Genomic DNA, 25,209 nt, shown 5'->3' with positions numbered 1-25,209 from the left:
GTCCTAATTCTCTACATACCATCTAATCAATTCATTGAATAACTGTTATAGTATTGTATTGTATTACTGTATTTTTGTGTCTGACATAGCTGCACTTTATGGTTTGTTTGAATACAGCATTACTGTATATATTTTATTTTCAAATTCAATTTTATTTAATCTGAAAGGCTCCATATATATATATATTTCGTTTCTGTCTATTATTATGGCCCGGGAAGTAACGTTTATCTCCTCGTTTTGTATTATTTATGTTTTTCTCTTTTCTTCTATATCCTACTACCATGTTGAATGTAGCATTTTATAAATAGTAAAGTTAAGTGTTCTTTTTTGTCTAAATGTCACATGTTAAAATACAAAAATAACGTGTTTTTTCACAACGGAAGTACCGCCCATCTGCTTCCGGCGAATTCACAACATCCAAGATGTCTGCCACCGTAGCTTCCCTCGTTTCGTACGGTAGCGATTCTGATTCAGAAAATGAGTCGGAGTCAAGTTCTGGTGTTGAGAAAGTGGAACCAGTGGACCCGGACGCCACGGCTCACCTTAAACCTCTCAAGTCTGCACCCACAATGTCTGTGGCTGTTCTCGATCTCGCTCCCGAGGTCGCCGTTAAGGTGAGCTAACAAAGCTAGCTAACGTTAGCTTAACGTTGTAATTAGTTTGTTAAAGTTAGCTACTATAAATCACACAATAACTACATATAATAATGAGAAAAACGGTATCGATTTATAACGAAAGATAGTTGTTGAATAACTACTGTGTGGAGTTATATATTGTAAACGTCACGGTATAAAACTAGCAGCGGTTAGCGGGAAAGTTTAGGGGTAGAGCAGAATGATTGTTTGTTCGTATAACGTTGTACCGATTTACTGTGTTCATTCATAAATATGACATTTTTGAAATGGCTTTATGTATTTTTCCACAGCTGGTTCAACAGGGAAACTTTTAAAAAGATGGTTAATGCATGTTATACCAATACGACCATCATTTTTCTGAAGTGGATTTGTGTGTCATGATAAATATTCAAACAGTGAGATTGAGTTTGTACATCTTCTCTTCAGGAAGCGGTTGAGACTGGAACACACCTGGACCCTGCATTGAAAGAAGTCACGTTTAACCCGACATATGAAACCATGTTTGCACCAGAGGTACGTTTTGGAAATTAGTAAAGGACATCTTGGGATAGGTCAAGTGCACTAGAATAATATTCTAGACATAGACATTTTGTTTCTTGTATAGATTTCGATACGTGTTTTTCTCTGAGAAACAACTGATAAATGCTTCTACCAGTTTGACACTATTATATCCAAAATAATAATTATATGTGATAATATCAAGCAGTTCTAATACTTTAAATATCTCACAAATAAGTCATTTCTGATTCAAATCAATGACTGTGGTTATGCCACACCTGTTAGTTTGTTATTATTTACAACTATTACCTTGTTTATTTTCTAACCTATCTCCTCCATTATCATTATCTCTTCTGTTTGATGCTGCAATTTCTCATTGGAATCAATGTAGTGCTCTACTTATTTCTTGATCCTTGTAAAATATGCTTAATTAGTCTGTTGGAATTGAAGTATTGCTTAGAAATGTATCAAACATTGGGGCCATGTTGAAATTGAAGTTTCTTTTGAGTGTCCATTAGTAAAAAGGTTGTGTTATTAATGATGTTGTATTTATTTCTCTCAGTTTGGGCCAATGAACCCATTTAAGAGCCAGCAGATGTCTGCTCCCAGGAACATGTTATCTGGCTATGCAGAACCTGCTCACCTCAACGACTTTATGTTTGAATCGCAAAGGAGGACCTTCTCCACCTTTGGTAAGCTAATCTATGACCTCTGTGCTTTAAATTATGCAGTCAATGTATTGACCCTGAATTTGAATGACCGTGTCCCCTCTCTATCCATAGGTTATGCTTTAGATCCATCTGTTGAAACACACCAGGTTACTGCCATCACTAATAGCTACATCGGAGCAGTGGATGAGGCTGAGAAAAATAAAGGTACTTATTTTAAATCTCACTTTATTTGTAAAGTGTTCATTTGTTATCATGCATAAAGTATTGTTTGAATAGTTTAATAATTATAGTGTGTTGTGTCTCTTCCCCCAGGGCTCACTGTGTTTGAGAGTGGAACGAAGAAGTCAGAGAAAAGGAAAAAGATAAAAGGTGGAGATGCAGGAGAAATCGAAGAGTTCCTTGGACCATGGGCGAAATATATTGATGAGAAAGACGGGGCCAAACCATCAGAGGTAATGCTTTGTTTAACCAAACGCACATTTGAGAATATGAGTTAAATTGGCACCGTCTTTCTTCAGTACTGTCTCCCATAAGAAATCGTTATGGTAAATATTAAATTGTGAATTGTTTTGTTTTTTTACAGGAAGAGCAGAAAGAGCTGGATGAGATCACAGCCAAGAGGCAGAAGAAGGGAAGGAACGAGGAAGAAGCTCCTGCTGAAGAGAAAACCGTTCTCCACGGTACTGGACAATCTTTCTTGGCAGATAAAGTTTGCCCACTTAACATTATAGATTTTAACATTTCCTTTAAGTTTTATAAGACTTCTTGTTAAATAAGCACACCTTAGAGTCAGCCTCCTTTAAAACTTGTATCCAAATGCTCCAGGATTGTTTTTTTTTAACTCAATGTTGTCTCTTTTTGTTCTCCCCCTCCAGTTAAAGAAATGTATGATTACCAGGGCAGATCCTATCTCCATGTCCCACAGGATGTGGGCATCAACCTGCGTTCTTCAGAGGCTCCGGACAAATGTTATCTGCCTAAGAAACAGATTCATGTCTGGTCCGGACACACCAAGGTCAGTGTGAAGTGGCAAAGATCATTCGGTGTGTCTTTGTGTACATTAATTGCTTGTTTGTGTACCACTTAATAAACTTTGCAATCATAAGTATTCTCAAAGCAAGCTTTAGTAAAGATAAGTGTTAAAAATGATTCTGAAAAGTGAAATGATAGCCGTGTCCGACAGGTGTCTGCATACATAGAGAGAAATAGCATTATGCAGTCTGTGTATGAATGAATGAGGCAGGCAGTAAAATTCTCCTGGGTACTTTTGAATCACATGATAACAAAGCCATATATGAGAAATTTGTCCCTGACATACCCATTGTGTTTCTTTCAAAACACAGTCATTATAATTCAAATATAAGATTAAACACTGCGTTATTCCTAGAGAGATCTGATTCAAGTGTCAGATCTGCCAGTGTGCTTCAGGGAGAGAGAACTCACTCAAGTTTTAAATGGGCTCCTATTCGCTTTGTTCAGGAAGTTACAGCCTTCACAGTCTAATTTGAAACACAAGAGCGTAAGGAAAAGGTAATAAGCGCCTGGATGTGCTGATGTCGAGATAATAGACGGAGGATGGCCCGTACGGTGTCACCAAAGTTTTGTGATATTTTTTGGGGAAAGTTTGGTAACTTGGAAGTTTTCATAAATTCTATGACTATTATGGAGCCGTACCTTCTGCACACACTCTCTACCAGCACTGGATATTATGATTCAACTAATAATGTCTCCTGTAGGAGCTGATTACATGTCACACTGATGTAAAGAGTAGTTAGAGTAGCATACTCATGATTCCATGTGTCCTTTTTTGTACAGGGTGTCAGTGCCATCAGACTATTTCCTAGCTCTGGTCATCTTCTGCTCTCGTCCTCCATGGACTGTAAGATCAAGGTAAATAATCACATTCCTACATTATATGAACATCTCTGAACCTTAAAATGAATATACACATTCTCAGTCTGTGTTTCAATGATGCAGTTAAATCATTTTCAGGATTTACTGGTATCATTTTCAGTCCAGCACTATTTGTTGTACTGTATTGCTTTTATAAGGTTTATAGCTGATCTGAATTCACCGGTGATGCATATTAGTTCTGCTGATTTAATTATATGTGTGTTCACTTCTTGTTTTTATCTCTTTTTCTTCACAGTTGTGGGAAGTGTACGGCGAGAGGAGGTGTGTACGGACATTTATTGGTAAGTGTGCTTACATTCTGATTTGGTAAACTCTCATTTCTATAGTTGATGATTATTTGTATGAGCTGTTAACAGAGCAATATGAAATTCACTAATTTGAATAAAGAGATGTATAAACTTAAATAATAAACAATAGATCATTAGAGAAGATGATGACATGAACTATGTTTGAAGTCTGAAATGCTGACAGGGAAGTACACAGCAATGACAGAAAGAGAGCTCATCATTACTGGAACACTAAAGCCACGTCTGCTGACAGAAAGTGAAGGGATATTTTTTGGATGGGGTTGAGTAGATGGGGTCTGGGGGCTTTCAGGTAATGTGTGCAGGTCACTCTTAACACTGTTCCAAGAGACGGCACACTGTCTGCATAGAGATTGTTTTCAACCATGGTTCTGCTTGTCAGCTCCTTCAGAGAAAATGCATAATTCAGCAGCACGAGGGCTGTGGGGAATGGGGGGGGGGGCACAAGACACGGAGAGGAGCTGGCATACAGGAAGAGCGGCACAGTTTAGGGGTTAATAAACTGACAGTGACAGACTGGGGGTGGGGGTGTTGTGTGCTGGGGGAGCAGTAGAGATGTGCATGATGATGCTGATTGCTTTTTTTCCAGCAATGTGTTAAAAGTGAACAGCTTGGTTGTGAAGAGCACATTAGGTTTTCACTTTAATCATCAGCTGTCTGGTATATTCATTTTTTACAACAGTTTAATGAATAATTCTGTTTGTTCTCTCTGAAGTTTTCAACTCAATTTTATTTCTTTGATTTTATGTATTTGGGCGTCTTTCAGATCTTTAGAAAGTACACCTTTTTGTTAACAATATGGAGTTTCCATCATTAAAAAAAAAAAGTGTTAGAAATTTCTCTCAAATGTCTTGCAATTGCAGTGCAGCTGTTATTGAACCTCACACTCTTGTAGCTTGTCTGTATTATCAACTCAGAAAGAACAGTAGAGTATACGTGAGTGAGGGGATGTGCATGAATGAAAGTGCATAGGCAGGTAGGTCTGAAGGCAGTGTGGGACAAAGGGTATTGACATGTGTGCCCTGCCTTCAGTAGTTCATCTACATTTGTTTCCTCTCCCCACTCGCGCACAACAAGGCTTTTTCTGCAGTGCCTCTTTGGTTTGCTGGGAAGTAAGCAGGCAGGCACTTGGCCTCAGTGGGCTCTGTTATCGCTGTGGAAACAGTGTAGCCCTGATAAAAGCAGTTATTTAAAAAGGAAGCCGCCTGCACCCTGAGCCCCCAGGGACCTCGCATCACCTGCACTGCCTGAGGAAAAAGCCAAAGAGGTTTCATAGACGGGGATTAGGAGGAGAATAGGAGAAGGTGTAGAACAATGGAAAAGACAGATGGAGCATGGCATTTCTTTTGCTCTCAAAGCTCATTTAAAGATTCCCTTCCCCTCGTCTTCCACAGCCTACATCATCTTTCATTCTGTGCCTCCCTTATTTCCCTTCACCAGATTTCCCATCCCCCAAATGAATCGGATATAAAAGCAAGGCGGCAGAGTTATGCGATAACAAGAGTACGGAACATAGTGGATTTGTCTAGCATATATTTATTTATTTGAATGTAATATATGTTTACATTTCTCCTGCTCATGTTAGGCCACAGCAAAGCAGTGCGAGACATTTGCTACAACAACACTGGAACCAAGTTCCTCAGCGCTGCCTACGATCGCCACCTGAAACTCTGGGACACTGAAACAGGTAGGTGTGCCACTCTTTAGTTGTTATTCTCACCACCTCCTGTTGCCGAGATTCAAAAGGAATTGATTCAAGGGGGATGAACTCCACATAAACATCTGACTTAAAGAGCGAGTCCATTCAATCTTCTCGTGAAGGTTTTCAGTATCCAACCATGAATATTCTGTGGAAAAAATGCAATCTCGGGGACAGATATTGTATAGGGAAGGACATCTGCAGCACAATCTTACATAGCCTTGTTCTCACAACCCACCAGATAATCTTCTGCTTCTGTTACTGTGTGATTGAACATTTCTCTGCCCGAGTGTTTCTAGAAGGCCAGTTTGCAACTCATTCGCTGTTTACACAGACCATTAAATTACACGGTTTCCTATTTGGTAAGTTTTTAATCAGTTTAAACTAATTTGTCAGGCAAAAATACAAAAAAAATCCCTAATTCCAGCTCCTGAGATTTGTGAACTTGCTGCTTGCTGTGTCTTAAGTGATGTTAAACTAGAGCTGCAATGATTTCTTCACTTTCTTGGTGCAAAAAATGGCTGAAATGCTTTTTTCAGTCATTAAATATGGACATATCCTGCTGTTTTCAATTTGAATCATATGTTTATTATCCTTGGGTTTGGGACTGACAAAATAAGACATGTAAGGATATAACTGGACCTTGGAATCTAATAGACCAAGGATTATTTTCATTTCTCGACCTGTTATCTATATATATTGCTGTTAATACAGAGGAGAAAGTGACCTACTTTTTGTCCATTGATAACAACCTGTAGTGTCCCTGGGGTCACATTTCCCCCAACTGCATCATCCATCTCAGTTCCCACCCAACTCAACTCAAGACTGCCAATCCAGCAGAGGGCGGAAAAGAGTTAAATCCCCCACTTGTTATCAACGGGATTAAAAGCCACATCGTTGTAATACTTTGTAACTGCATAATAAGTTCATTTTAAAGACTGATTGTGACGGTTGGTTCAGTACAAGGTTGCTTCTTTCCTGCAGCTGTACATAGCAGTGCTGCTTGAGATGTTTCTAGCGTTAACATGTGTCCCATTTGCAGTTAAACAATGGATGTGATACAGAAATGATGTTGGTGAAAAGCCTCTATTCCTGTCTTTTAAAGGCCTCTTTGTGTTGCAGTCAATTATCTGTTCCCTCTTCTCCAGCAGTGGAGGTAGCATCGCTCATGTGGTGTTGCACCTCAGCTGAATCAACGCAAAGAAACACTGAAATGTCCGTGTTGCTGCTGAGCTGTGGCTGAACACACGCCTGTGTCCTCACATTCAAACAACTTGAGTGTATCTCTCTGAAAAGCCACTGAGAATGTATTTTTTCCTCCCTCCACAGGCCAGTGTATCTCTCGCTTCACCAACAGAAAGGTACCGTACTGCGTCAAGTTCAACCCAGACGAGGACAAACAGAATCTCTTTGTGGCCGGCATGTCAGATAAGAAGATTGTGCAGGTAAAATATTCAATTCTGCTCCCAACATCACTTCAAGCGTATTTCCCAGTTGACCAAGCAGATGCATGTAGAATTTCTATGTGTAGCCCTGCGCCCACAGAAGCATGAAATAGACTCCAAACCTGTGTGAGTGTGTGTCGGGGTTTCAGTGGCAACCAGGACTGCAGCAGGTCATTAATCATGGGTAGCATTAGGGTGGAAGAGGCAAAGGGGACCAACTGGTGATAATAGTAGGAAATCCATTACTGTAATATCATACTATTAGGTTTTAAGAACACGTTACCCTGAACCTCTAAAGAACATTTGGGGTTTTATGTCAAAAGCTTGTTGTCTGATTTGACAATTCATAGTCATGCAGTTTGGGATTAACTAACATACTCTGAGCTGCATCTTTAATTGAATATAAATGTTGACGTAAAAAGCACAAGGCTCGTCCCGTTGCTGCTCAGATGAACAGAAGTCATTATCACGATATCTGGCACGTATTCAGGGTTATTATTAAATCAAGCAGCTCTCTTCGGGGTTTTCAGAACAGATGGCGGCTCCAGTGATCCCCCGAAGGCTATGATCTTAAAAAACAGAGCAGAATTAAAATTGGATATAAAATATGTTTGGACATCAATGCATCCAATTCAGTTGTTGCCTGGAGGACGTTCCTGTGTGGCTCTCCTTCAATTTTAATGGGTGTTTATCAGAGGTGGGACCAAGTCACTGTTTGGCAAGTCCCAAGTAAGTCCCAAGTCTCAGCAGTCAAGTCCAAGTCAAGTCCCAAGTAAAGACAGAGAAGGGCAAGTCGAGTCCAAGTCCAAGTAACACCAAAGCCAAGTCGAGTCCAAGTCCAAGTCCCAAGCTTCTTCGAGTCCTGAACAAGTCATCATGTACTCTTCACTTAATAATGCCATTATCAGACTAACGATCACACAATTTCAACATATCAACCTAATCTTCAGTATTTTTTTATACATACAGATTAAACTATGCATATATTTTATATATCTGTATATACGCATGCGCCCAAAGACCTTCAAAGTATTGTGTGTGAATGGTGGGTTAGAAATGTATGAGCACGGAAGGCACCACTGTCATCCTAAAGTTGGTAAAGCGCCTTGACTAGTGAGGCATGGACTGTGTGGATGCATGTAACTGGCATTGATGCTTCAGTGGATGCCAGTTACAGTAGGTCAACATTTTGCTTAAATCACAAAGAAACCTAATATTTCAATAAAACAATGTTTAATCTGCATAACAATTAAGCAGCATGACTACACACAATGAAAGGTGCTGGGGGTAGGCGCTTGAGAGACAGACAGACAGAGAGAGAGACAGAGTACACCTCCCTAATCTTAGTTATTTGTGTACATACCTGCAAACTCAGAAGGGCTGAAAAAGGTGACAAACTAAACCGTTGTAGGGGGGTCTGGGGGGTCTGGGGGCATCCCCCCCCCACCCCCCCAGCCTTTGTACACGTTGCCTAGCAACGTCGCACATGCGCATTATATCCTGCTCCGCTCCGAGTTATAGTAGTAGGCTATTCATGGGAAACGCATGAACAGCACGTTAAGATCTCGGCCAAGTCGTAATTAAAAGCAGTTCTTCATTATTTAAGTTAAGCGGCGGTAACGCCAGTGTTAAACACGGTGTTAAACACGCAAATGCCGGTTGGTGTGCGTACGGTACTGAGTGTTTATCGGTCCACGGTAGTGTTGTCACGATACCAAAATTATTGTTTCGATACCGATACCAAGTCAAGAATTGCGATTCCGATACTTTTTCGATACTTTTCCTGAAAAGGGAGAAACACTCTCAAATATCATTGATGTGCTTTATTTTAAAACTGGGGCAACATTCTTATCATAACACACTAATAAATGAACATATGAACAGCAGATATATTAAACATTTGAACAAAATATGAAATATCAAAATATAAAAAATAAATTAGAGCAATGACACTCAAGGTAAAAAAATAAATAAATTTAGCAGCATTATCTCAGTCATAAGAAACACAAGCGTTACCAGTAATAAACATAAATAACAAATTAAAGCAATGGCATTCAATTTAAAAAAACAAATAAAATGTAGCTGCATTATCTCTTATACTCACAACTGAGTTTAAAAAAACAAATACAATTTAGCTGCAGCATCTCTTATACTCAAAACTGAGTCTCTTAAGAGCATTAGCCCTAGAATGGCCAGCAGATATTCATTTCTTACACTTATTTAAGTTCTTGGCCAAGAACACTAGCATGTCTAAATGTTCTTCAGTCAGCCTGGAACGTCTTGGGCTACAGATATTTCCAGATGTGCTGAAGACTCGCTCTGAAGCACAACTTGATGCTGCAATGCAAAGATAGTTCTTTGCAAAGTGTGCCAGGATGGGCAGTTGTGCCTCATGTTGACTCCACCAGGCCAGGGGATCCTCTGCAGGGCTGATTTCTCTCAATTGTTTGTATTCAAGAAACTCAACATTTAGTCGTCTATCTGTGGGTGTTGCAGGTGTGGGAGAATGGTGCCTCGTTTCAGAATTATCTGCCCCTTTCTTCTCTGTGGTTATGGTGCAGAGCAAACTTTTTAAGTCTCTCTTATTCCTCTTTGGTGCAGCACCTGTTCCTCTAGGGTCCACTGGACTGTGGGGTGGAAGCTGAACGGCCTCAGATTTAAGGAGCAGCTCCCTCTTGATATCCTCCTCCATTGTTACAAAAGTATCTTTAAATCTCGGATCAAGGAACGTAGAGGTGTTTAGGGTCATCTGCAGGTTGTGGTCATTGTACCTTTTCTCAAAATCTCCTCTAATTTTGTTCTTCATTTCTATGGCCAAGGGGCGGTCGCCTTCCTCTTCTATTAGGCAGGCTTTGATTTTCCACATCAGTGGCAGGACTGATGATATGGTGGTTTCTTTCTCTCCACTCAGGGCATCAGTGAAGTCACTGAGTGGAGCCAAGACATCCCTCACTATTTCTATAGTGGTCATGTCTGTGTCTCTGGGCATCAGGTGCCACTTCTTCCGGTCCTCAGCCAGAACCGCAGAGACAGCTTGCTGCTGCTCACAAAATCGTTCCACCATGTCATAGGTGGAACCCCATCGGGTGGGCTCATCATGGATTAATGTATGTTGTGGCAGTTTTAAAGACTTTTGTTTGTCTTTGAACAGTCTAGACATCTTGTTTGATCTGGAGAAGCCTGACACAGTCTTACGGAGCCTGGACAGACAGCTTGCCACACGATCAATATCTATGGCTTTGTTCACTGCCAAATGCAGATTGTGCCCGAAACAGGGTATCCAGGTGTATTCACTGAAAGCTTTGCGGTTGTTTGACGCATTATCTGTTGTCATTCCAGCCATATTGGCCATGTCTAGCCCCCAGGAATCTGTGATAATTTCCTCCAGGGTTTCCTTTAGAGTGTCGGCTGTGTGATCAGAATACAATGCAGAGCACCCTAAACACCAGGACTGCATCTCCCAGGACTGTGTAATGAACTGGAGTGTTACTGCCATGTAAGTGTCCACAGTTCTGCTGGTCCAGAGATCAGTGGTGCAGGAGAAAAATGTATTCGGTGTGTGACTAAGTTGGGCACTGATTATCGCTCTTGTTTCATTGTACATCTTGGGAATTTCATTGTACATGAAAAAATTCCTGGATGGGACGTCATACCTTTTGTCGAGATTTTGCATAAGGTTTCTAAACCCAGCTTTTTCCACTATATAAACTGGCACTTGATCCAGACAGATGAATTCTGCTACTGCCCTGTTAAGCCGTTTTACCTCCTTGGACTCCCTGGGGTACTTGTTGTGCTGCTCAAACATAGCTTGGAGGGTTGGCTGCTGGGTTGGCTGCTGCCTTTGAGGAGTTGCTCTTCCAGAGCCCATAGCTGCAGACCGCTGTAGCAGAAGAAAATGGAAATATTTAAAATATGATGGTGATAAATGTGTCATAACGGAGGACCTAAATAGTTTATGTGTGATAGTAACAATAACTTGTGACTAACTTAACATCTCTATGCAGTGGTAGTGATAATTGCTAACATTCACTTAACCATAACATTACCATTATTCATAGGATATAATGAGTTAACCTAATGTTGTTTAAACTGTGACATGGATTAATATAGGCGTTTCCTGTACTTCAATGTCTGATTTCTTTGATGGTTAACTTTATATTTGAGTCCATAATTTCTTACAAGGCAAAGGTTTCATATAGGCCTACACCTCCTTTGCGTACAGCAGGTTCATGCTCTTTAAATGCTGTAACCCAATACAGGCTAAATAAATCACTGACAAACATGCACATGCTGTGATTTTTATCATATAGGCTAATAAAGGCTATAGATCATTTTAGCTGATGTTTTGTATGCTTTATTTTAGCAGCTTGCGAATTATTTACGTCATCTATGAAAGTTGCGTTTTCAAAGAAAGATGCTGAACTAGCGTTAGGCAGGCTATTGTGGTTAGCCATGAGGATAATGCCCATAGTTAGCCTGCTATTTCTGTAGATAGCCTGGTCAAACTACGGTGGTGCAAAACAGTGACTTGTCACAAAATAAACTATAGCCTTCTCATTTGACTTGTTTTAAGGGCATGAAGTTCATGAACGTGATGATACATGTTATATTTCACATACTAACCTGTCGGTCTTTAAACTCCTTGTGCAACTCGGCGTGCTTGTCGGCCAAGTGTTTCGCCAGGTTCGAGGTGTTGGCTCCCTTAGTTTGCAATTGTTTGTAGCACTTACGACAAACAGGTCTCGACATATCGGTAGCTTTGCCCTCACTGTCAGCAAGGTAGGCAAAGTACCTCCATATCTCACTCCTCGCGTCATCTTTATCAACCAGCCGTGGACCGGCGGCCACAGTATCACTCGCACATGCAGCCATCTCTCTGTAGTGTTTGTTAAATGACAGCAGCAGTGCAGCCTCTTGCTGCGTGCGTGAGGAGAAAAAACACGGACGTCCATAGGGAGGCACTCGAGCGTGCGTTGCACACACCAACATGAAATATGTCTCTTACAAATATGGAACACGGACATTCTAGAAGTATCGATACTAATAAATTTAGGAATCGTGACATTTTTAATTTCCAAGAATCGCGGTGCTTTTGAAGTATCGGTACATCGTGCAACACTAGTCCACGGCCGTAATGAACGTGTCGCATTGGTCCATATGTAATGCGCACGTTCTGTTGTTCCCATTGGCATAGAGCTATTGAACATTAATTTTAACAAAGGATACGGATAACATATCGCCCACGGCAGTTTTGTCATTGTATGTATAGCCTATATTTGTATTACGCTATCATCATTCAACATGTAGAATGAACGTGTTATCTATAGAGTCGATTTACATAGATAATTCACAACCATGAACCTAATCTGGATCTTAAACCTGCCAATTGCAACTGAGAGAGACGCAGACCAGACGGACAGCTCTCGACTAGGCTTCCCTTCCGTGGCACAATTGCATCTTTTCCGTAGATGAAATCCGGGGAAATCGTGAATATTAATGAGGGGAAACCCGGGGATTATCCAATCACGCTGGTTAGGTCCCTGATCCAATCCAAAAAGGCCAAAATCCACCACATGATTGCATTGCTCGCACTTGCCTGCCGGCTCTCTCACTTTGCGGTCTTTGGGGCTTCGCAGGTTCGCATTGCAGGGAAGGATGTCCATGATCAGGAAATTTAGCTTTTGACTCGAGGCATGTCAAGTCATTACAAGTAAAAGAGGCAAAGTCCGAGTCAAGTCTCGAGTTAATAGTATTCAAGTCCAAGTCGAGTCGTAAGTCATGCCGAATTTGATCAAGTCAAGTCTGAAGTCATTAAAATCATGACTCGAGTCCAAGTCATGTGACTCGAGTCCACATGTCTGGTGTTTATAATGTGTTCCCCAAAAAGATGTAGATATGTTTGATAGCTTACATCATAGCACTGCAGTTAAACCATTTCACTGCATTAGCACTGTTAGTCCCCCACAGCCCCGCTATAAGATGTGTCACCACAGTAGGAAAAGAAAAGAACCCACTTTAAGAAACTACTAGGTTTGGACTTGCATGGATTAATGTGTTTACCTTCTCTCTCTCTCTGTTTTGCTCTCTGCGCCTCTGGCAGTGGGACATCAGGACAAATGAGGTGGTTCAGGAGTACGACCGTCACCTGGGAGCAGTCAACACCATCACCTTTGTGGATGAGAACCGCCGCTTTGTCAGCACGTCAGACGATAAGAGTCTTCGAGTTTGGGAGTGGTAAGTACAGACTGCAAGCTGGAAATGGGTTCACACATGATGAAGGAAGTGGATGAATGGGGGGGGGGGGGAATCAGATACAGGAACACCCTGAAAAAAGGGTGAAAAGGTCCTTGAAGCTGTAATGAAACGCACAATGCTCTCTTGTCTTTAGAACATTTTGTTCATTAAGTCTTAATAATTAAATTACTTAGAATCTGAAATGGCTCTGTTGTTAAACATTTGCTTCTGATGTTTCACCGTCTCGCCCCCTCCTTTCTCCCTCGCATCGATGAGTCTGTTTCACGCTAAATATGTGATTGTTTTTTTTCTATGCGATTTGTGCTTTGTCTGAAAGATATTAATGGAGCTGGCAGACGCTTGCTAATGTAGACTCCTCACAAATCGAGAGCTCAGCGTTTTACAAGCACTTACCTCGAACTATTTTGTCCTAACAAAGTAAAGTGGTGTTGGCAGAATTATGCCTAATTTGCACTTTTCAGTGACTGTGGGAGAGAATGACCCGCTGCGTGTTTCACCATGAGGGCTCAGGAAACGCTTAGTGTGCTGGTTTAACTCTTTTTTACATCTCGGTTGGTCAGGTGATATTAAAAAGTGTGGATGTGCATCAGTCAAGAGCCAATGTTGCTTACTACTGACCAATCAGCTTAATAGTGTTTGTGGACATCTCTGACTGCATGCACAAGAATCTCATGTTTGCAGTGATGCACAATATCGGAGCCTCAAACAGTGCTTCTAATTTCATCAACCAACATTTTTTAAGTAAATGTTAGAATGAATCTATCAAAAACGATCTAGAAGTGAACATTTAGTGTGGTTTCACATGTGCAAATCCAGTGGAAGCGGTAGAAATAAAGTCGTGTTTTCTCTATCCTCTGCAACTAGAACATTTGAAATCACAAACTATATATCCTCAGTGTATCTCGCTGCCTCCTGAAGATGCCCTCTTGCTCTGCTCACTGTTCCCCTCATTAGTCGTTCATAAAAGGATCTGACATCGACAAAACTCCCGACGACAGTATCTCAGACCAAGCATCCCCCAGCTGTGTCCGTAATCTGCTCTGAGTCATCGTCTCGGCCTCCATGTGCCTGCTTTACATGCATCTGTTGCACTGGGAGTTTCTTTTTTTCCCCTGGAGCTCTCATTGTACTGTACCAATGTTCCAGCACTGACCCCTGGGAGCCTGGCCTTTGCTGCCAATTGCATATCTGAATAAATAATTAAGTTATGCATATACAATTATTGGAAAGCAGATGTGCCTGGCAGATCAGATAAAGTTTTGAACTATTTTTCATTCTTGAATATCCGCTGCTAACTTTCCAATATTTATTTTAACATATTTTCATTGCATGAGAGAGACTGCTTATAGTAACCAGGGGTCCTGTGTTAATAAGCAAACTCTGGTGCTTTTTGCTCAAAGACGATAAATATTTAAAAACCAGCTGATAAGGGGAGCTTTGATTCTTGAATAAGGGAGGGTGGTATTCAAGGACAAACATTTACTTGGCTTCTTTTTTTCCGCTGTTGTCAGATCTTCCCAGCTCCTCTTTTCCAGCAGAGTGTGGGAAATGGGGATTAACTAGTAGACAAAAGACTTTGTTTTCCACAAATTCCTGAAATGCGAGTTGAAGGACGGAATAAAATGTGGACAGAACAATTAAGAAGCGAAAGACAACTTCCCATGGCTCTGCTCTGTAAGCTTGTTAAGGAGGAGGGTCTCCCATGAACTTTCTAAATGCAGCGTGGGACCAAATGGGCGAGTGATGTGCTCGGCCAAAGGGTGGCTTTACTGTCCCTCTTTCTCCCACGGATACCACCTGGCTCTCAGCTAACCCCCCCTGTGAGAGCGGCTACATAGGAGTGGTAGATTTCCCCCGAAAATTCTCATGTATCCTCTAGAGAAGCAGAACGGGGCAGGGTAAGGATATGCGGATGCTTATAGAATCTTGTGAGGCAGCAAATCTAAAGTCTAAAAGCCTAGGCGGGATTCAAATTCCATGCTCATTTAAACACTGAAGTTTATTTGGGAGAGGAATTTAACTGCAGCAGGCGTTTATCTTCTGGGAGTGAAGAGTTGGTGTATGAGTTGAGGGAGGATAACAATCAATAGGAAACGTGCTGCACTGTGCCAACAAGGGGAATTCGCTCTTGTTCAAAAACACATCTCTCAGAGGGCGATGAAACTTTGGGCTTGAAGGGACATTTGGCATGATGATGGATTTGGGGAAAGAGGGATCCAGAAAGCTGTAAAAATGTCTGGAGAGGCAGAGGGGAGGACAGAGTTGAGATCACACTCGACAGAAAGTGAACTGCCATGTCATCGAGTGGTATTTCCCTCCAGAATGACTTTCATCGTGGCCTGACATTTAAAAAAAGCTGCCAACCAGCCCAAATATTAACACTATGTCAATATGTGTTCATTAGTAATGACTATACCAAAGTGTGGCGATCATTAAAAAGAAAGTAATGTTATTGTAGTCGTTAGTCAATAGTATTTATGTGTTGAGACATCCTCTTTTTGCATTTGATCCATACAAACAAAGATCTCAAGAGAAGCTCTGATATTTTCTTGTTTCTATCTCTGTTTTCCCTGCAGGCTGATTTCTACACTTAACCTCAACCTTTCTGCAGATATTATGCATCACAAACAAAAGTTCACACAGGAAATGATTTTTTTTTTAAATGCTTTTGTCGTCGCTGTAACGCACCTTGATTGACACCGTAAACAACAATCAAGCGTCTAATATTCATGAGCATCCCCAGTGTCTAGAATGGTTGCTGTGTGTTTTCCTTTCTTCCTCTCCCACCTCTCTGCAGACTTCACAACATTCACACAGGCTATTTGTGGAGCTCTGAAGAGATCTGATGGCGTTGTTATCTTTCCCGAGTTTAGCTTTGCGTGTTAGCTGACATTGAATTTGACAAACCCAGGCGCCTCTTTTTTTTAATGTCTGACTGTGTGCATGAATTGTGTGTTCTGTGTGAACATGGGTTTGCGTTTCTCGTTAAACTCTTCTCTTAAGTTCTTCAAAGCCCATCTTTGTGCGCTCGTGCGAATAGGGTGCAATCCCTTTCGCTAAAGCTGTTCTCATCTCAGACATGGCTTTAGTTAAAGCAGACGGTAGGAGGAGAAGAGAGCACTTGATGCAAACACCCAACGTTTAGGCGGAGTGACAACACTGTATAAAAAAAAGAGGAAATTGTCATGCTGTCATCCTAGCAGACACACGCAGCACTGTAGCTGTGAAAGTTCTTCTGCAGACCACTTACGTTTAACTAGCCAAGTTTCCCATCTCTCCCAGAGCAGAGCTGTTTACATGCTGTTAGCTGTTATGGTTATCCTCCCTTGTTTTTCACCGTAGCTGCTCTTCCGTCACTGAGCATTTTGAAGTCTGCATAATTATTTGAAATGAACAAACTCCAGGTCATTAAATGTTTTTCTTTTGAGCGTTTTTTCTTCAGGCTGCTCAGGTTGCTCTCTCATCCTGTGTTTAATCCACCTTCAAGTTTGCTCACAGTGCTTTGTTCCTTTTTTTTTTCAGGGACATCCCCGTGGACTTCAAGTACATCGCCGAGCCCAGCATGCACTCCATGCCAGCTGTGACACTGTCTCCCAACGGTGAGTAGTCAAATCATGCCACAGATGCTGTCAGGCACAGTACAGAGGACTCTGGGGAACTTAAACTTACACTGCCAGATTGAAGTTGATTGATACCTGTCAGAGTTGGTCATTGAGTAAAAAGAAAATGTGTGGAGGAATGTTCAGAACCAGTCATCAGGATCAGGCGTTTATGATGGGTAAATATTGACTATGTAATCCTAATTCATCTCCAATCTTGTGTTTGTTTGCTCTGAGTACGCCAGCTGTCACAAACAGCCCCGTTGAGCTCCATTAAAACACTATAAAGTCTCCTAAATGCACACTATTGTGAGCGAGTGAACTGTAGAGCGCACAGCAGCCAGCAGTTTCAATTAATGACATGTAACCAAGGAGTGACAGAGAGGCGGCCCGGTTGATTGGCCTGTATTGAAGTAATACTGCTCCTGTTGGTAATGTTTAAACTTGATATGGACAGATGCTGTCCTCCATTCAAAGATAATATTAAAATGGCTTCAAGACATTTGAGTAAATATTAGAGGATAACATCAAAAGGAAAGCTTTATTATGTTAAGTCCAATTTCTCTCTTGTGATATGAGTCGATTGCCAAGAAGCTGTTGCTCCTGGCCAAAAAGTTGGAAACTTAGTGATTTTACGATGCAGTTTTCATATGCAGATTTAATATGTGAGCTTTAGAGGTGCCGGTAACTTCTGGACAGAGCGAGGCTACCGATTCCCTATATTTCGGGAGAGTTTTATTGAACGCCTGGAACTTCCTCAAAAGAGTACATTCTTCAATGAATTGGCAGCTTGCGTAAGAAAAAATGAGATGTCAGCACAGGAATGGGGCACGGTTGTGATCAGAACCTCATTATTTTATGCATTATAGGACACACTGGGAGAATGGAATGTAGTTGCTACTGGACAGTTGAACTAAAGAGTTTCCTCAGATGTGAGTGGAGGATGTAAGAAGCCTCCGTCTGACACAGAAACCCTTTCTTTTAATCCCTCTTCGAATGTAATTTTTCATTTGAATCAGGAATTCCTCTTGTACTCCCATCAGCTCAAGCTACCATCAAACTCCTCGTCTGTTACTTCCCTCTCCACCTTCTTTGATTTCTCCCTTACATCCTCTCCCTTACACTTTCCCTTGTCTGTTCCCTTTGCTTTGGGCAGCAGCGTTCATATTTGTGCCAACATGGTTTGTTTCTTTGGAGCGTGTGAATAATGAATGTGTTCTCAGTGGGGGACCATTCAGTTTTCTCTCACGCTAAATGGCACCAAGCCTCCCCCCTTGGCACAGCATCCTGTTTTATCTGTACAGAGCGTTTGAGTGCGCTGCTCAAATTGGCCAAGTTGTTTTCATTCTTCTGCATTTATTGCATTTGACGTTTGTGGAAAATATTGTCGTTTTTATTTATGTTTTGTGACGGAGGATGTAAGACGAGGAAACACACCGACACTAGATTTCTCTCTCATACCACATTAATAATTTCCGTCATGTTTCCTTGAAGAAGTGCAGTGAGTCGTGTAATGCTTTGACACCGAAGCGCTGCCTCTAATCACTGTGTAGTGGCTTTGAGGCTGTGAAACCTGAAAGCTAGAGATCTCAACCGAGCAGTCACTGATGCAAAGCTTCTTTTAAATTTGATCCTTGAATGGCTAAACCTTTTAGTTTTAATAATGGCAAAATGATGATGTTTGTGAGTGTCATCCACTCAAATGTTTGTGTCTTTGTTGTGTGGAATTCTGTCCATGAGGTATGTTGACACCAAGGTTAAAAACTCTACTTAATTTTGCACAAAATCCGAGTGGTTAGACTGCCAGGGTTAGTGCATATTAAAGTCAGTGGCAGGCAGCATCATGATTCCTCAGTGGCTGCTTGTTAAACATACGCTGTGCAGAGTCATGCTAATGAGACAAAATCGCAAGCAAATAGGCACTTTTAAACCTGCTACGACAGCGTTTAAAGCTTCAGTGTGTCTGCATATTGAAGTTATTACTGCTAACAGAAACTGCTGTCCTACTTAATATAGCCGTGCATTTCTTATACTATACTTCAAATACCATAATACTTGAATATAACCTTTTTCTCACTGATTTTGCGGGCATCTTGTGCAGTGAAATACTGTGTGCGGCACCATTTCAGACTAGCTGGTTGCTTCATGGTCTTTGCTTGTTTGTTACTCCAGGTAAATGGCTGGCTTGTCAGTCCATGGACAACCAGATTCTGATCTTCGGGGCCCAAAACCGCTTCCGACTGAACAAGAAGAAAGTCTTCAAAGGCCACATGGTGGCTGGCTATGCCTGCCAAGTGGACTTCTCACCAGACATGAGGTAAGCCTTTTTATATTCAGATATACCGTTTGATAAGAAGGTTGAACTGATACAGAGTTGAATGTTTAAAATCAAACTCCCAAGGTTTTGGCAGGTCAAGTGAAGACTGATGTTTTTTTCTTTGCAAAGTTCTAATCCTTCCATCCTCTCTCTCTTTTCTCTTCCAGCTATGTGGTGTCAGGAGATGCCGATGGAAAGCTGAACATTTGGGATTGGAAGACCACTAAGCTCTACCACAGGATCAAGGCTCATGACAAAGTGTGCATCAGCGCACTATGGCATCCACACGAAACCTCCAAGGTCATCACCTGCGGGTGGGACGGACAAATCAAACTCTGGGACTAGATCTGTCCTGGAGTGTGTTTATGTTTGGGGAGGGGGTTCTGGGAAATAGTGGACAGAACAGAACTGGTTCACTGTAGAGAGACGGAAAGGGACATTTTGTAAACGCCCTTAAGTGAAGCCACAGGACTGGTATCCAGTCTCATTGTAGCACCATATTTTTGTATCCCGTCGTGAGAGTTCAAATGATGTATTATCTGTACAAAGATGACCATGAGCATACTTTTAAAATAGTTTTTACAGCATCCGGAATATTAGAGGCGAACCATCATATAATTTGAGATTTTTTTTGTTGTTGCAATGTTCTGTGTAGCTTATCTTTTGTAATACGTGGTTATTCATTTTAAATTGTACGACCATCCCTGTCTGGAAATAAACATGTAAATTTGACTTCTTGAGAAAATGAAGCATTGGTTCCTTGGAGAAAATGTTTGAGCCATAATTTAAAACAACACATGAAACCTTGTTATTATTATTTCTTTATTAAATTGCATTTAAATATTTGGAAAATCAGATTTATTTGATTATTTACGAGGTCGTCAATCACAGTGTATTGTTTTCAGAGGAAGGTTGTTGTTTAAGTTCTGGTGCAGCAGAGATAGCGTTGTGAGGCTTATTGTGCTCCACAAGAAAAGTGAAAGGAGATAGAGAAATGACAGTCACACACAATGCTTCTTTGTGTTGGTTTTGTTTCATTACAACCCAGGACACTGCGAAATGGGAAGAAAATAATTGGAGTTCATGTATTCTTTTAGTCTTTTTCCCACGCACTCTCCCACACATCTTCATTCAAATATCCAACCATCACAATAGAGGCATCACTTTGGCGTCCTTCATATTACTGTTGTGTTTTCTGTTAGAGATCAAATCATATCAGGGTCGAACTGTAGGGAAGAAGTCCAGACATCTTCCGCCTTCAGAGAAGATTTCAATTCTCTAATTTTAGTACACACATTCCACTGCTCCTTCTCTTTTTGTTAAAGACCCAATTGCTGCCTCAACAAATTCAATGAATCATCTTTACATCATGTATCTATTTCCTTTAATTCATGTTCTAATGAGCGGACATTAAGCCTGTAAGGACCAATGTAATCTGGAAAGGTTGTATAAAAACCAGGCGGGAGGGCTCTGATAGGTACATGATGACGGAGCTGACTGAATCGGAGGCTGACCTGCAGCCAAAACACCACCACTATGAGGTAGAACACAGAGCCCTGTGAAAGCAATTATTCTGCCTTTCACGTGTATATGGTCTTTACAGGCCAGGAGAGGAAGAGCAGGATAAATAGGAGCAGGGATTTCAGCTCGGCAGAAAGGTCAGGCCAGATAAGAGCAGTCTTTTAGGGAACAGCTGTGCTCTGGCAGAATATGTACTACGACGAGTTAAATCTCCATGTGACACAAACTTGTATATTTCCATTCAGAAGCTGTTACAGCCAAGATGTGTTTTTGGGGGTTTAGTCGCTCAGTCTTGCTTCCCTCAAGGCTTCCACTCTGTGTTCACCCAGCTCAGGGTGTAAACACTGCTGGCGTTGAGGACATTCTTATGCAGGAAGAGGTGAGGTTTGGCTGGGTCACTGTGGACATGGAAGAGGCGGAAGTTGGCACGCTCCAGCTCCTTCAGCAGGCTGAACCAGTACCGCACCACGGATGGGTCATCGCCGCCCACCTCGAAGCCCGCCCAGTGCAGGTGAAGCTCCAACAACAGCTGACCCACTGAATCCAGAACTCCTTCCAGGACCAAGTTCTCCAAAATCTTCCACTCTGCGCTCTCCATATCTGCCTTCAGTACGTCCACCTAGAATGAGGGGGGAAACACATCGGATGTTTTTCTTCAGGTAATAAATTATTCTATTAAATGACACACATCTGTGGAATTATTGAAGGTAAAAGCTATTAAAAGATGAAAAGGGAGTAGGTGAAGCTTGGCCTCTGCACTTTAGCAATGTCGATGATGGATTGAGCGAGAGAGCAGCCTGACGAGGCTTGCTATGTTGGAGCAGATAGGAAATGCTTCATAAGATGAATGTTAATAGCACCCTTAGGTCATATTTATGTGAGGAGACTCATGCATGCACAAAGATTAGCATGCACTAGATTTCTTTGAACTCTGCTGGATTGCTAAAGATGACCATTGTCTGACCTTTGTGTCTTTAAAAGCCTAGTGAGCAACAGTCATTTTCTTCCTCCTTGGATCAGCAGTCCTCATTTAACATTTTCTCAGCTAGTACATCATGGAGCCACGGAATTAGCGGTGATAAAACCAGAGGAGAGATTTAAATCACTAGATTTATTTTTAAAAAGCCCGGAGTATTGTAGTGTCAAGGATTATTATACATTATTAAAGATGACATGATATGTCAGCTGAAGGAAAATCATAGAGCTCTTCATTTTTTTTTTATTTGTGGGAAATGTTCTCATATCTACAACCAAACTGAGAATATCATGTAACGCAGATATTAAAGTGGCCATGAAATTTCTGATGCCTTTCTTGACGCTACAGAACTCCCAGCCCTCATTAATGAAGAGCTCTTAGAAACTCTCAAGAACGAGCTACAGTTTCTGTCAAAATGTTGTACGCTCTATCCTCCCTGTTGGCCCAGGAACATCTACAAAATAGATATGTTCCTTAATTGGACAGAAATCTTGATGGGAAATGATATGGCATCATCAGAAGTTGATGTATTTACTTTCTCTCCAAGGACAGTGTGCTTTTGTCTGGTTTTGATGTTACTTAGAGCAGCTCATGCAGATTCATGCTGTCTGACAGTGTAAAGAACAAAGAGCGAGAAAACAATATGAGAGAAAGAGAGCTCCCTTTTTTACCCAAATTAAAATAACTAAAAATATGTGTTTCCCTTACTTATTGGTGTAGTATAATCAACTGGACACCATTAATGTGTTGTTACATTTACTGAAATGAAAAGGTTTTTGAAAGTACAGTATGTTGTGCATTTATTCTGTAATTTGGCTGTGGCTGTGTGGTGGTTCTGCTTTAAATATGCTGATACTGTTTTAGTGTCCAATTACCAACATGATCAACCGTCCAATGTTACATAAATGAAACGCAACTACCTCCCACTGACATTTGCTACTGCTGTGACAGTGTCTGCTACCTCAGCTGATCCCAAGAGCTCAGCGGATGAGTCATCTGGGTAGTTTTTAGGAAACAGAGAAGAAATGTGGCAGAAATGCATATTTCGACCTTTACCGAGTGACTGTTTCTTCACTGCTGCTTTTTCTGTCACAAAGGCTTGGCAAAAGCTTTTGAATAGAAACTGTTCTGCTGCTGCTGCGACTTGCTTCTCTGGCAAACAATTTTCCAGCATTAAAACCTCATTACAAGGATGGGTGCGTGGCTTAGCATTTTAAACAGGTGTGTACTGTCTTCTATGAAACAGTGTACATTGTTATTATTATTGTGTACAAAACACTGACCTTTTTTGAAAAGACAGAACATGTTCTCTCAGTTAAGGAGTCAAAGTGTATTTCAAGCAGTCATTTTGATTTTGATGTCACAAACAGTTCATTATCTCGGGAGCAAGAATGTGTGAAATTGTATTAGTCTGCCCATTACATTTTGATGTTTTTTTGTTTTAGTAAATGTTTTGGTTTAATTGTTGTGCTAATAAATGGTCACAAGTCACCAAAACATTAGGATCGATCTTGAAATAAAATAGATTGAATGCAACCTCTCCTGCTCAAAGATTTTCTTTGGGAGAGTGTCCTTATTGCTAAGGGAAGAGAAAAACATCTGGCTGCTATCCAGCTGTGTCTTCATTACCTATGTAAGAAAAGTTTGGCTTCTCTAAACCTGAATTATCCTTCAGCCTGTTCCGAGTCAGCTATGTTCGCTGGAAGTATATCTGTGTTTATTAGTATGCATGCTCTCAGTGGGCTATATGATTGATTTTTGTATGCAGATCCCTATCTGATGAGGTTGAACGCAATCCCTGGGGGGCTTTGGAGAGGTAACATTCAGCATGGTAATATTTAGAGGAGGTAAACCAAATTATATATTGGGGTTTATCATCCTGGAGCCTGAGACATACAACAGAGGAATGATTCATAATAAACTGGATTATGTCGGGTTGCGAAGGGCTTGTGTTTGCATGACTGCAGCTTATAAGTGAATTCCCTAGCTGACACTGAAAGAGAAGTTAATTACATTCAGATCCAGGTGATCCACTTGTGCTTTTGCTCTTACCTGTCTGTGTCCAAAGTCATTTAGGATGGTGGCCAGTTTCTTGGTGTTTGCATGACGCTGGGCAACAAAGGCCGGGTTGGGATCCCTCCAGTCTATGGAAAGCCGATGAAGCCACATTTCAGCCTGCTGCAGGTGAGGCTGCTTCAGACTGGGATCAAAGCAGTGGACCTCACATCCTGCCCTGGCGAGAGAGCGCTCCAAGGTCCGATCATCCACACCCAACCTGCAGCACCACGGAACAAGACAATGTTATATAGGTAAAAGATAAAGATTGGTATTTGACCTTAATATTTTCTTGGTAGGAGCCAAAAATATGTACATAGTATAGAGAGGTCATGATATAGTCCCTGATCAAAGGTTGCCTTAAACTAGACTATAGTTGATTAACACAAAGGTTTAATACATCTGGTTGTATTTACACAACATTTAACATTTGACAACGTTGGCTTTGTTTGTTTAATAAACTAAACTACATGTGTATAACTATCGTGGAACAGCAGTGCTTTGAGCCTAATGTTAACTGTATTATGGGAACATGCTCACAATGGTGATGCTAAGATTTTTATTAGTATCATCAACAGGTTAAACGGTTTGTAAGTTCATCATTCTAAATTAGCTTGTTGTTATTCGACACTATACACAAATTAAAGCTGAGGCTAATGGGAATTTAATTAGTGTGACAGGCTTCCAGTTTCACTCAAAACTGACGTGTACTGCAATACGCTTTGTCGAGAACTAATTTTAATCAAAGATCCAAAAATGTATTTTATGAAATGAATAAAACATGGTTTATGACACAAATGGTATGGAAAATCTGCATCAAGCACCACACGTCACTGTGATCCTGAATTCACCTGCCGTCTTAAAAGCAAGAAAGTACCAAAGTGCACTTATAAAAAAGGCCCTTTCTCTTTCTCTGCTATGCCTCTCCCTCAGTTTTATATTCCTCCTGTCGCTGCTTTTCTCTCTTTCTCACCCCTCCCTTCTCTTATTCTGCAATTTTCTCCCCTTCTTCCTTTCTCAGTCACTGTCTCCGCATTCCCTTGTGTCAAGTTTGTGCTGCGGCTGTATTCTGTAATTGCAGCAGGGAGTACATTTCACAGTACACACACAGGCAGTGCATGCTTTTAAAGAAGAGGCACTTGGTCTCTGAATGCATCACACTAGCAGGCTGATGAGGGATGACTATATGGGAGAGATTGAGATGCAACTACACGTCTCTTTTACCAAATTAATACTTCAAATGTTCCTCTCTGAGGGGGGTGTTTTGACCTGGAATCACTGCAGTGACACTTCAGAAGACAGGGATCAAGGATTACTCA

The 25,209-nt window shown here is 41.1% G+C and overlaps 3 protein-coding genes across 3 annotated transcripts in view; 1 reads left to right on the top strand and 2 right to left on the bottom strand.

Annotated features, from left to right (window-relative positions):
• The first annotated feature begins 396 nt into the window (after positions 1 to 396).
• On the top strand, positions 397 to 20,070 carry cdc40 (cell division cycle 40 homolog (S. cerevisiae)). The gene is made up of 15 exons (XM_063901808.1): positions 397 to 614; positions 1,062 to 1,148; positions 1,696 to 1,825; positions 1,916 to 2,008; positions 2,117 to 2,256; positions 2,388 to 2,484; positions 2,680 to 2,819; positions 3,620 to 3,694; positions 3,954 to 3,999; positions 5,609 to 5,710; positions 7,052 to 7,167; positions 13,268 to 13,401; positions 16,945 to 17,021; positions 19,194 to 19,338; positions 19,506 to 20,070. The coding sequence occupies exons 1-15, from the start codon at positions 423 to 425 to the stop codon at positions 19,681 to 19,683; spliced, it is 1,752 nt and encodes a 583-aa protein (XP_063757878.1). The 5' UTR covers positions 397 to 422; the 3' UTR covers positions 19,684 to 20,070.
• On the bottom strand, positions 8,976 to 12,282 carry LOC134876720 (E3 SUMO-protein ligase ZBED1-like). Its single transcript, XM_063901807.1, has 2 exons — positions 11,791 to 12,282; positions 8,976 to 11,047 (listed from the first exon to the last, which is right to left on the bottom strand). Exons 1-2 carry the CDS (start codon positions 12,154 to 12,156, stop codon positions 9,371 to 9,373), a joined length of 2,043 nt encoding a protein of 680 aa, XP_063757877.1. The 5' UTR covers positions 12,157 to 12,282; the 3' UTR covers positions 8,976 to 9,370.
• A 77-nt stretch (positions 20,071 to 20,147) lies between the features above and the next one.
• Positions 20,148 to 25,209, bottom strand: part of mettl24 (methyltransferase like 24) — a 28,331-nt gene continuing 23,269 nt past the window's right edge. The window contains exons 4-5 of the mRNA XM_063901809.1: positions 23,888 to 24,110; positions 20,148 to 21,478 (exon numbers count right to left, since the gene is read on the bottom strand). Coding sequence (XP_063757879.1) covers positions 21,161 to 21,478; positions 23,888 to 24,110 — 541 coding nt within the window. The 3' untranslated portion in view covers positions 20,148 to 21,160. The remainder of the gene's footprint in view (positions 21,479 to 23,887; positions 24,111 to 25,209) is intronic.

This window comes from Eleginops maclovinus, chromosome 15 (assembly GCF_036324505.1).
Source record: "Eleginops maclovinus isolate JMC-PN-2008 ecotype Puerto Natales chromosome 15, JC_Emac_rtc_rv5, whole genome shotgun sequence".
NCBI lineage: Eukaryota > Metazoa > Chordata > Actinopteri > Perciformes > Eleginopidae > Eleginops > Eleginops maclovinus.
Note: the sequence above shows the minus strand (reverse complement) of the source record. Positions and strands in the feature narration are given on the sequence as shown.

Excerpts from the sequence above, each read along its gene's own strand:
- LOC134876720 (XM_063901807.1), bottom strand. The coding sequence starts at position 12,156 with ATGTTGGTGTGTGCAACGCACGCTCGAGTGCCTCCCTATGGACGTCCG. Across the intron at positions 11,048-11,790 it reads AGGAGTTTAAAGACCGACAG|CGGTCTGCAGCTATGGGCTC; the intron begins GTTAGTATGTGA and ends CTTCTGCTACAG.
- cdc40 (XM_063901808.1), top strand. The coding sequence starts at position 423 with ATGTCTGCCACCGTAGCTTCCCTCGTTTCGTACGGTAGCGATTCTGAT. Across the intron at positions 1,826-1,915 it reads GAGGACCTTCTCCACCTTTG|GTTATGCTTTAGATCCATCT; the intron begins GTAAGCTAATCT and ends CTCTATCCATAG. Across the intron at positions 13,402-16,944 it reads AGTCTTCGAGTTTGGGAGTG|GGACATCCCCGTGGACTTCA; the intron begins GTAAGTACAGAC and ends TTTTTTTTTCAG.